Source organism: Habropoda laboriosa, unplaced genomic scaffold (genome assembly GCF_001263275.1).
Source record: "Habropoda laboriosa isolate 0110345459 unplaced genomic scaffold, ASM126327v1 scaffold15, whole genome shotgun sequence".
NCBI classification, from domain to species: domain Eukaryota; kingdom Metazoa; phylum Arthropoda; class Insecta; order Hymenoptera; family Apidae; genus Habropoda; species Habropoda laboriosa.
Genome location: NW_017100141.1, coordinates 49,196 through 61,742, shown reverse-complemented (window position 1 = coordinate 61,742; position 12,547 = coordinate 49,196). Strand labels below are relative to the sequence as shown.

The 12,547-nt window shown below is 47.5% G+C and overlaps 1 protein-coding gene across 1 annotated transcript in view; it reads right to left on the bottom strand.

Moving 5' to 3' along the window:
- The window catches only part of LOC108570996 (protein gustavus), a 32,854-nt gene extending 21,480 nt beyond the window's left edge, over positions 1–11,374 (bottom strand). The window contains exon 1 of the mRNA XM_017932946.1: positions 11,086–11,374. Coding sequence (XP_017788435.1) covers positions 11,086–11,114 — 29 coding nt within the window. The 5' untranslated portion in view covers positions 11,115–11,374. The remainder of the gene's footprint in view (positions 1–11,085) is intronic.
- Positions 11,375–12,547: the final 1,173 nt, after the last annotated feature.

Here is a 12,547-nt window from a genome sequence, read left to right as displayed (position 1 = left end):
CGATTTTTCATTTCTCTCTGTCTGTTTCTTTTGCTCGTTAAACGAGACCTCGTCTTCGTCGTTGCTTCACAAGGGGGAGAGACAGAGAGACGAAGAGGGCGGAACAAGCGATTCTGAGCCCGCATACCGCGTACGGGACCATTGTGAACCAGACTTTCGGGTTCGACGATAAATAAAAACGAATCATAAAAGGGAACGGAGGGAGAGCGAGAGAGAGGACGACGAAATGGCCCGTGCAGCCAGGCTCAGACCTTCCTCTTCTGGTAACAAAGGGGTCTGGCTCTCTTTGTGATCGAAACATTTTCTAATGCACCGACCAGTCGATGGCAGGAATATTCCGGGGCGATTAACGTGGGTTTCGATTGGTCTCCTGCTATGTGGGAACCAATTAATCCCTCGGCAAGTCATTCTCAACTCTGAATAATCAAATTTCTCGAAAATCTCATAAATGCTACACACTCTAGCTAAACGAGCTTTCGTCGATTATACTCAAAAACAGTTGAGAAAATGGAATTCTTTTCATCTGGAAACGTTCCTTTCGCAGAATCACGTTCGTTCTAAGCTACGTTTCCCAAGCTGTCTACCGTGAAAGAAAACGATGGATCAGTGACGATACGTAACTGATAACTACCAAAGCTAACACACGTGTGTGTTCGTTCCACTATTCCCATTTAAACTTGCCAGGTTGGAAACTTGATTCTCTCTGTTCCCTTCGATTCCCTTCACAATTCGAAATCTCCTCTTTTCCACGGATCAGGCGCTGCCCACACGTCGCTCCGCGGTCAACTCTCAAAGGCTCTCCTTTCTGGAAACGCTCACGCGCTCGTCTTTGCCTTTTACAAAGAGAGACGACGACGAAACGACTCCACAGTCCCACGACCTTCGCCGCTGCCTGCCTGCGTTCCTGCGTGTGCACACGTTCTATAGTGTGTTCGTCGTTCCTCTCTGGCTCCCGTGTACACAAAAGTCCGCGTTCCGGCGCTGTTCGCACGGAAAATGTCAATTTGCCAAGCGGATAATCCGCTTGCGCAATACACGAGCTAGCTCGCGTATCGACGTTCGCCACGGACTTCCTCTACGTCCTCCACGATCCGTCGTTTATTTTCCTTGGCCAGACGGGGACGCGCTGACGGATTTAAGAGCGCTGCCTGATTTAACGTTGCTTGGAAAGTATAGCGGCGTTGAGAAATATTTTTTCAACAATTTTTTCTTCCTTTCGAATTTTTTTAGACTGACTATACATTTATCCCTTGCGTTGCGCGCAGATTTTTTTCACGAATTTTTATTTTCTTTCGAATTCTCGAGCCTTACTATATATTTAATATCTTTTACTTTACACTGAAATATTTTTCCACTAATTTTTATTTTCTGTCAAATTTTTTAGCCTGACTATACATTTAATATTCCTTGCCTTGCGCAGAGATATTTTTCCACTAATTTTTATTTTCTTTCCAATTTTTTAGCCTGACTATACATTTCATACTCCTTGCCATGCAGAGACATTTTTCGATCCAATTACTACTTTCTTTCCAATTTTTTAGCCCGAGTATGCATCTAATATTTCTTGCCTTGCACAGAAATATTTTTTAACGACTTTTTATTTTCTATCAAATTTCTTAGATCGACTATACATTTAATATTCCTTGTCATGCACAGAGACATTTTTCCACCAATTACTACTTTCTTTCCAATTTTTTAGCCCGAGTATGCATCTAATATTTCTTGCCTTGCACAGAAATATTTTTTGACGACTTTTTATTTTCTATCAAATTTCTTAGATTGACTATACATTTAATGCTCCTTGCCGTGCCCTACACAGAAATATTTTTCGAGGAATTTTCCAATATTAATTTTCAACTTTTATTAGTCCGACTGTACATTTAACCACTTGTCTCGCGATTTATTTACCGCCACACACGTCAGCTATTTGCAGTTTCAATACCGCGTCAGGTAAGGAAAGCCGGAATATCGTACATACATTATTCACGTTAGCCAATCCTCAGATTTGCGAGTTAAAACTCTAGTCAGAATTAAAATTGATCTTCGCCGCTGATGCGACTTTTCTCCCACCTTGATCGTAATTTACGACGCGAGCCTGGCTCGTTGTTACAAGGCGAAGGGTTAATTCGAACAATTCTACGTGCATATACACAGGGTGATTCATGCAACTGGAACAAGTCATACCTCTTTTCTGACTGCAATCAGAAACAAAGCGTTCGAGGAAAAAGATGAACGACTGGAAAATTTAACTACACGAGACTTATTCCACTTTCGTGAATCACCCAGTCGAATCCTACCTAAAAATTCGTAGAGAAAAAGAAACTTCTCCACCCTTGACCCTTTCCGAGCGATTCAATTTTCGAAATTCCTCCGCGTCTCCGACAGGAAGAGGCGTGAACGTCCTTTCTCCTCTAGAATTCGTTTGAAAAGCCTCGAGAGACAGGGCCTTCGAATCACGACTACGCTTCTCGCAGATAGAAGAAAATCCAACGGATCGAGAAAGAGGAGAGACAGTCTGGTTGCAGCTCGCAAGAGAGAAGTCTCGGTTAAAAATGCCAGGCGGCGAATTACACGAGTCGATACGCGTTTTATCGGTTCGTGTATCGCGTGTGCTCGATAAAGCCGCCTACGCCGAGGGCTCTGACCGATACCGGCTTCTATACTACGTAGCTCGCGCCACGAAATCGTACAAAGGCCTTTGTAGTCGGAGCAACAGCTTCGTTCCATGGCTGTTATCACGCGAAACGTTTTCACCAACTTCCCCCCTTCTCTCGATCCCTTTTGATCGTCGTGAAAAAAAAAGAATCGCGATGAAATCATTCTTCCTACTTATTCGTGTCTCTAATTACTCTCTGTAACAGAGGTGCGTGTGTACATATACGTTTGATTGGCGAGAGATGATCGTACCAGAAGATACGATGAAAACGTAACAAGAAATGTGGTTCAGAGGCGGGGAGACGATAAAAATAATAGGAGGAATCTGACGGAAAGACACTGGGAATAGAAGCATTGTTAGAGGTGTACAATTGTAGTGTGTACTGTTACGAGGTTACGAGTAAATGGGTATATGCAGATGAACAGATGTAGAATAAGAGTGTATGAGAAGATGAGGAGATAAACGAGAACGAAGTCTTAATTGTCTCTGCGTGAGATTTTTCGCTATCCACGGACTGGTTCACTCCATTCTTCCTATCTATCGACGTGTCGTTTGCGCGAGAGATACGACGAAAGTGTAGTAAAAAAACGGGGTTCAGAGGTGGGGAGACGATAAAGATAATGGGAGGAAAATCAACGATAATCGCTGCGTGAGATTTTCGCTATCCATGGATTCTTCCTATTCGTCGACGTATCTTTTGACCAAGGTGAAGAATCAAATACGGTAAATTCTCCACAAGTGTCAGTCCGCAAGGAACCTAAACCTGACACTTGTAGAGTCGGGGACTACGTTTTCGAGCCTTGTGCCCTCCTTTGCAGTTTGCCGAACGTAGGACAAGGACAGCGAATAAAAGATAAGCACGGAACGTGAGTGGAGGCAACCAAGCAATTTAAATACCAACTTTTTTAATTTTACGTTTTTTTATCCCGAAATTTTTCTCAACATATTGATGAGATTTTTCTGATGAAAATGACATCAAACACGACATAATTTGAACGAGATAACATAGGCGCAGCAATGAAGCAGCCTAGGCGTAGGACCATCTATACTGACACTTGTAGAATCCAAACTGACTGACACTTGTAGAGAATTCACTGTAGCGAGAAAATAAGAATTTTTGTCTTCCCTAAGTGGAAGAACGATCTCTTGCTTCGTCAAGATTTTTCTACCTTCCTACCTATCGACGTGTCTTTTGACCAAGGTGAAGCATAAAATAGCGAGAGAACGAGAATTTCTTGTCTTCTCTAACGGAACAACGATTTGTTGCTTCGCGAGGACGCGTTTTAGACACTTTCCAGGTGTCTGGCTTGGGAAAGGCGGGAAAGAGGAGCAAAGTACGGCCCTGTCCTCCCGCGGTCGGGCCCGTGTAATTCGTAAAAGTGTTGTAATAATCGAGCGAGCACGGCAGAAGGTGTGTGGCAACGCGAGTCGCGCGAGTTTCACAAATGGGTCAGTCACCGGTAGGCAGTGTGGTAGCAGCAGCTCCGTTCCAGGCCGTTTCGTATACGTTTGGAAATATATTTATCGCCGCTTACGAAAAAGCCTCTCCCTCGAGGATCGAGCTGCTCTCTCCCCCACTCGCCCTTTCCTCTCTCTCTCTCTCTCTTTTTCCTTCGAGCCTCGCGTACGTGAGTTGAATTTTTTAAACGGTACGACACGAGCTCTCCTTCCTCTCTCTCGCTGAAAATCGTTTTCCCCCGGATTCGAGCGAGGTTCGTGAATAAACGATATTCCGTTACCAACTCTCGATTGCGACTAGTGAGAATTTTCGAACCCAAGTTACACGCGAAAGGAGAAGGAAAAGTGAGATTCTGACCTCTGTATCGAACTCGATACGCGTCCAGACAACCGGAGATATCCGTTATCGCGCATTGATCAACTTCCTCTGCGAACTTGGGAGCAGCTATCGAGAGGATACGCGCATCGGAAGGAGCCGCGTGCCGATATTCCCCCCCTGTTCCAACTACGACGAAGATACTCTCTTTGTCGGGCATCTGGTGCGCACTGGGTCACCGAGCGACGTCTTTAAGAACCCAACGACGACGATCGGCGACGCCATCGAGAGAGAATCCGGACGGAATCGGGAAACCGGAAGAAGTGTAGCGTTCGCGGCGCCGATAAATTTCGCGGCCTCGAAAGCAGCACAGAACGTGCGGCTGGAGCCTAAAGTGTTGCGTAAAAAAACACGCTCGAGGAAAGTCCAAGCGACGTACAGAGACGTCATCTTCGTACGTTCTTCTGTTCGGTTCTCATGAAGGAACGACGAAGCGGAGCGAGGAATAAGTAGGAGAAAAAGAAGAAGAAGGAAGAGATGTGCCTGCCTGGGCTTGGCGAAGAGGCTCGAGAGAACGAGCCTCTAAACGACGAACGTCGAGGGTCCAAGCTTCCAATTAGACCTCGTTAGGAATACGCTTCGAGGCCCCTCATTGGCCGTAAAGCTCGCGAGATAACGCGAGCGTCTTCGCAAACGAGCAGACACTTTGGCGAAAACGCCGCTGCTGGCTCGAGTGTCCTCGAGAGCTGCGCCGCGCGCGAATCGTTCAACGATTCGCGGTGAACCATTCAACACTTTCAGCTTTCTCCCGGAATATCCGCTGAAACGCGCTCGATACCAAATCTCCCAACGGGGCGGCAACTTTTTCCTGTACGTTCCGATCATTTTCCACGAAGTAAAATAGCATTGCAGGGGATTAAGAATCTTTCAACAAATCATAGACAAAATCCCGGTAATATTGATCAATCCGTAAAGAACTGAGAGTAAATTGAGAAGTTCCGAACACTGTCGATACGAGCAATCGAGGCAAGAAGATCCCTGGTAAAAATGTGATCCGTAAGAGGTAGGAAAATACTGGGTAAACCCCGAAAAGGCATCGAGTCGCGGAGGGCAGGACGTTAATTAAATTAGCCTGAGACGGTCGGGGACCTCTCCTCGGTGGCGGGCAATTAACGCAGCCCCTCGTCCTCGGGGCTGACTTTAATTAACCGTAGACTTGGCTGAGAGCGTAACGAACTCTCCCCTCTTTGCCCCTCGATCTAGGATATTGTGTCAGGAATTACGTCATTAATAACGCGGCGGGCGTTGCACAGTCGCTTTATCTTTCTCGCGTGGGTTTATTCACGCTAGTATCCGAGTAATTCGTAAGACAACCGAAAGGGAGACGGTTGTGTGCTCCCTTGTCCCCGTTCGTACACACCGATCACTCATCGCTTCGGACGATGATTGCCAGTGAACTAAGTTCAATATTTTCTTCGACGAGCTCTCGTCTCTCTCTCTCTCTCTCGGGCAGCTCGGTTTAACGATGACGGTCTTCTGTAAATAATTAGCTTCGTTCAAGGCCGAGAACACAGCAAGCTGGGTAACAGGGTTCTCCACTTTGCACCGCAGCCTTGGTTATTTGCCTTTTGCGAAATCTTTTGTCTTTCGCTGAGGATGGATATGTACGCTCTCTCTATTCTCGGAAGAGAGAATCACTCTAACGAAGTCCATCGATTTGCGCAACCGATTTCGAGGATCCGAAACCTCTCTTCTCCGTCGGTTGCAGACGCGAGCGGGATAATCGAGGGGGCGTAAAAACCAGGCGAGAAGAGGAAGAAGAGAGCAGTGTGCAAGGGAGTGCCGGAGAGGAGAAAAAGGAGGAAGATTCGCAGGGAGCATGAAGGAAGACGTTATAGAACGAGTAGTGGAAAAAAAAGAGAGTTGAGAGAGAGTGCACGTTAATTAAAAGTGCTGCAAAGGAAGTCGCCAACTAAGAAGGGCGAGGCTGAATGAAAACAGCTGCTGCTCGATGACGACACGGTCTAAGAGCGCGCTCCGCCTAGACTGACAAGAGCGAGCCTCGGTCGACGCGCTTAGCGCCGCTATTTTCGCGCATAAATATAAACCGACGCCTACACCAGACACGACGACCTGTCTCTCTTTCTGTATCTCTCGATTTCTCGGCTTTTTCGATGAAAACCGCCGGAAAGATCGAGGTTAACCGGTCTCGAGCGTTTTCGAATTCTACCCGAGGCTGTTCTATATTCCACGCTTATAAACAGGGGTGTTGATAGTACGTTCGGTGGGATCTCGAGGTGGAGAATAAACGATGTCAGAGCGAGTTTCTGGTTACGCGAGCAACCGGGGGAAAGGAACGTGACTGGGGACACCTACTACGATTGGGAAAAGTGAAAGAGAGCGGTGATCGATATTCGGTGAATATGAGATATCTCCCGAGTGTTCGATTCACACTCAGCTGTTATTCAACATCTCTCTCGCTCGCGCACCTTCTTCGAAACTGTAAAATTGCGAAAACTAGGGAGTAGAACGAGGATTCGCACGGAACAAACCGGAAATATCTCCCCTGTATCTCGGAAACTATTCAACGACTTTTCCTTCTGCGACGCAAACACGATCCTTCCGCCAAATTTTTCTCTGTCTCTCCCTGTCTCTCTCTCTCGAATTTCTAATTCGATCCACGATAAATTCAACAATAGCCCCAAGTCCAAGGTTCAGCCCGAGGAGACTCGTACAAATCACGATGGCCATCTAGAAGCAGCGGGCAAATGGGCTCTCCTCGTCGTTGCAGCGAATAGAATCTGTACAGAGAGTGAACGTATGTGGGAATTTCAGAGGCTGCCAGCTCGTTCAATTAATTCCAGCCGCAATTTCGTTGATTCGAATTCAGAGGCAGGGTGGAACACGAGGTGGAGAAGCTTTTTGAAAAAGCGGAAGAGCACTTGTTCCACCGGCGAAGCGTTCCTCCGTCGCTTTAGAAACGCCGGAATTAACGACGTCTCGCCGACGAGAAGAGAGCGAGAGAGGAGCGTCGAAAAGGAAATGCCTCCCTTTCGACGGGTGTTCTATTACCAAAGAACAGTGCAGCGCCACACAACACGTGGTGTGTAACGCACACGCAATTCTGGCCGTGCTGCCTGGCTCTCTGGGTGTGTATTTCGAGACGAGCCTGCTTCTGTCTCTCTGGCCTTCCATCCGTGGTCTTCGTGAAGCACGCACATGCATCGACCATGAGGCAGGAAAGTGGCAGTAACGGTACACCGTTGCCTCCGCACGCTGGGGTAGAGTGACATTTTTGGCTGGATGGTTGGGTTTGTTGGGCGAGAAAAAACCAGGTGAATTATGGGGAAATTGGAGTTCACTGGGGAACCTGACACAGGATTCGAACCTACTTAACACGCTAGCCAGAGAAATTCGCCAACACTTCATTTTTTTTTTTTTTTTTTTTAAATGTTGTGGTGACCCATCTATTCAATCTTTTCGGTGCCCCGCGGATAGGTCACACAGTTCTGGAAGTATCAACCCTTTGCGCTCAAGAGACATTGTTGTTTACTATTTAGTAAATAACGAATCGAAGCTCGATAATTAATCTATGCCCCCCCCCCCCCAAATGTCTAAGCACTGAGATATTATAGTTTGGTAAATCCAACTTTTAATGCAACGTTACAAGATCTTGTGCAATATGAAAATACGTTAAATATTAAAAAAAATTTCATCGATGCTAAATATCAATTTTGAATGCAATAAACATTATAGCAAGTATCAAGCTCTGCTGCTTTCCTACAGCAAACAGATCTTCGAGGCACAAAGCTAGATCCTTGAAAAATTCTGGGAAAAAATATTCCTCAACACGTGTCGAGTGTCGTCCGACGAGAAACAGGTGCCCGCAGGTGGGGCCGCGGACAGGAAAGATCGTAAAAAGGAAGGAAGAGACCCTCAAGGAAAAAGAAGATAGGAGAAACGCAACGAAAATGTCAAGCTGCTGCTTTGCACAAAATTTCCAAAACGATCCGACAATTGCAGACGCACATTTGAGGAGAAAAGAAAACGAACCGACTATACAACTTGGTCGTTTCTGCCAGTCGAAGCTTCTTCTTCGAGGAAATGGATCTGTTGGCTGGCCGCGCTATGCCAGTCACGCCTGTACTTCGAACACCATTGTCCTGTCCGACGGACTCGCCGAATATTACCGTTCTTGCGCGAGTATTATCATATTCAGGAAGTCCTCTGACTGAATACGAAGTGGCTCTACCGTTCGATATCGAGAGTTCCGCGAATTTTCCCCTCGCGCCAAGCGTGAGCGACTAGTCACGACGACGCGACCGGTAGAACTGTCTTTGTTCAATTTTAAATTGTCCCTTTTATTCCACTTCCCAACAGTAACCACCGTTTTATTGTTCGAGTTATATTTTTTGTGAATTTTTACGACGTTTCCAGGTAACAGATATCTCTTCCCCTACGAAAAAGTCACCCCTCACGAAAATTTATCACACACACGCTGTATAACGAATCGTCGATCTCTCTTTGTTAGACGAATCTACTGAAAAATCTACCCTAGCCATGACAAAAACGTTCCCCACCGTTAAATATCCACGTTCTCTATTCCTAGATTTCGAAACTGCATCTAGGCAAGTTCGCAGGAAAGTCGACGTGATGTTTGTCGAGAAAACGCACGGCGTTTTCGTATCTACATCGTAAATATTTTCCCTGCGCTCTAGCCAATCCAAGTATCTGGGTCGTTAACTGGCTCCTCCTACTACAGTCTAATATTTTACGCGGCTGCTGCCACCTACGCCCCCTAAAAACTCACGTTTTCTTTTCTCTCACTTTAGAGGTTAGGATCGTAAACGTTTTTATCCCACGAAAATTCTAAACGACAAGTTTCTTCTCCCCCTATCGTAAAGTTTCAATTATTACAACTTCCGTTACGTCGTTCGAACGACGAAAATTACGCGCCAATCGTAACAGGCCTACCAACCGTACCGATCGTTCATCTCCGCCGGACGACACTGCACGATTCAAACGTTACAACTCTCGCGCGAACACGCGAGATCTAAGTGTGTTATTCCACGGCCGATCCTCCTCCCTCCTCCGTGCACATGGTCCTGACGTTTATCGGCCGCGCCGTGAACTCGCCGAGTGTTGTGTCGTTAAACAACGAGCAGCTGTTTCGCGAGCCAGAGCCGCTTAACGGCCACCGCCGTTCCGCGAGAATCCCAACGGCGAAAGCCTCTCCTCCTCTCTCGATGTCTCTGCTGTCGAGACGAACGTCGTTTGTACAACGTCGACGTTGTCCGCAGGAGCGAAACCTCTTTTACGTCGTCCTTCGACAACGCGACATTGTCGGTATTGATCGGACAGACAGCGTTACGCAACGAGAGCCGCGGAGAATTAAAGGGAATAATGAATGAGAGAAAGGAGAGTCGAGCCACAGACACGATCGACAGGAGTAATCAGTCGTATCGAACGTATCTCGCGTATCGAGTTACGCTACGACGAGACGAGGGACACCGCATTACGCGTGAATTCAACGACTTCCTGGAGCGTTTTGCGCTCGCCCCGCTTTTTGCACAGTTTTCCACACTATCGATCCGACTCTCTTATCCGATGTTCGCGTTTTTTACCTCTCCTTTTTCCACGATTTTTTATCAGATTGAATAATTCCGGTCTAACCTTTGATTGTAACCTTGCCACGGATACGTTGTACCACATGACGATGGTTGGAACAGATCACGATAGAAGACTCGAGGAGAACACTCTTGAGAGAATCGTATCCTAACCTTCGAAACGTGGGAATGTGCGTCTCGAACGTTGAGTATTCGATGCTCGGCGGGTAGAGAGAATATTTGAATCAAGATGGTAGATCTTATAAAGCGTCGTTCTGGTAGAACAAGGATTCCGTGAACCAACGACGTACTCGTAAAATTCAAACGTAGTCGCGTTTCAACGGAGCGATTACCGCGAACCGCGCTTCCGCGGAGCCCTTTCACGGTGCGATGAATTCACGGTAACAGAGACGAGGCTCAATTCCCACGGGCTAGCCGCGCATCGCGTGTATGTCATAAGCGACGGAACGTGTAGGACGCACGATCTTTTATTTTGCACTCGCGTATCGGCTTATCGGGTCGGTCGACTTCTATATACAACGCGGCGAGACGGCTGGGCAAACAACACTGACCTCGAGACACAAGCACGAGTGACGTCGAGCTTTGAGTTTTTCTCCAGTGACGAGGGACGACGACGACGACGACGACGACGACGACGCTTCGATATACGCACATTCTGTGCACGCATCACGCATCCGCGTCTCCGGAAACAGCACAAGAGAATCCCATCGAAACTGTTACAAGGTGGAACTCCAGATAGAAAATTCACTCCGAACGATCGTAACACTGCACGATTATCCGTTTCAGGGATTATAGAACACTGGTTAGAAACGAGACAACTGAACGGCGTATCCCTCGATGTATCGAATTGTTCGTACTTATACATGTCCAGTCTTGCTACGCCACACTTCAGAGCAGAGAGACTAGAATCGAGAAACGATCGGTTTCGAGATTCCTCGATTCGATAGGGACGCGGCGTGAAATGGTTTTCGTACGGAAAAAAGAAGGGCTACAGACAGAGCTTGTGAGTCGGGTGGGGGGAGACTTACGTGATGCGAGCCTTCAGCGCCCAATCCATATCTCGTGCTCGGGGAGCTTCACGATGCCCCTCGTGTTTGCCTTCGTGATGTTTTTATCCCTGGTGTAATCAAAATATTGCACACTCCCCGCACGCACAACAGCACACAGCGTTACTATCTTTCTTCTTGGTCGTGTTTCACCACTGGTCCGACCCGCTGCGCGACGAGCGGCTTGCGCGCGCATGAAACATATAACCACACCACTCGGGGATCTTGTCCGTGTACGAAACGAGGAAAGGAAATAAAAAAAGAAGGGGAGAAAGGGGGGAGGGGGGAGAAGGGAAGAAAGAGGCGAGGCGAACGAAAAACCACGCCGAATCGACGCACCAAGGGTAAACGAGCTCACAGTTCTACGACACACACTAGGCGACGATCCAACGAAGACTGAGCCCGTGGATTCGAAGCGACTGCGACGCGCATGGAGCGCCGCCCAGTGGTGGGGGGGAGAAAAAGGCGGTGGGTACAGTCGCGTACCGACCGCGTAGAGCGCCCCGAGACCAATGATGTACCTACCGCCCAGTGGCGTAGCACCCCAAATACCAACCTCCCCCTTTACGAATACAAATATACCGGAGGTGACATTTTCAACTATATCGATAATCACAATCAACACACTGTATCCTCGTATATCACAGTACAATCGTAATAAAATCTTTTCAAAATATTTCTCTAGAAACTTTTCGTGCAACCATCGATAAACTATCGATCCTATAATCGCATTATTTTCCACGTTACTCCGGCACATTTTCACCGTTTCATTTCCGGGCTTTCCTAACTTTCTCGTACAAGTTTGCCAGCTCACGTGCGCTTAGTACAGGGCGGAGCACGTAAATCCGGTGGATTTGGTAGCAACGCTTCAATATCGTGCTCGGTTCCCTACGCCAGTGCCTAAGCCTACCCAGTGCTGAAACGTTTACCCGGGGGGGGACTGTACTGTGCATAGGGAAGGAGGAGAGACAGAGCGAGAGAACGTAGCACCCATCAGGGTGGGAGAGCGAGAGAGAAAGGGAGCGACCAACAGTCGAAGGGATACGAGGGTTCTCCCTCGTGCAATGGGGTTTCGCGGACCGCTCTCTGAACCCAGCCGGTCGAACGTCGAATTAACCCTGGAAAAATGTGTACGTGCCCGCGCACTATCGATGCAGGCACAGGGGAAGCATCGCGAACTGTCGGGGCACAATTTGCCCTATCGTTTTATTTCACAAAATTACCGATGGATTTTCCTTTATACATGTATATCCTGATGCAAAGCGCAGCGCAGTCACGAGAGAGAGAGAGAGAGAGGGAGGCGAGGCGAACGATGGCCTTTTTTAATAAGGTAAACAGGAAAGACAGATTGCGTTAGCCTGCTGAGTGCGTACACCGGCGTATTTTGCAAATTACGCAAACGGTGCGTACACTGCAACGCAACAAACACTCGGTGTCGTATTTT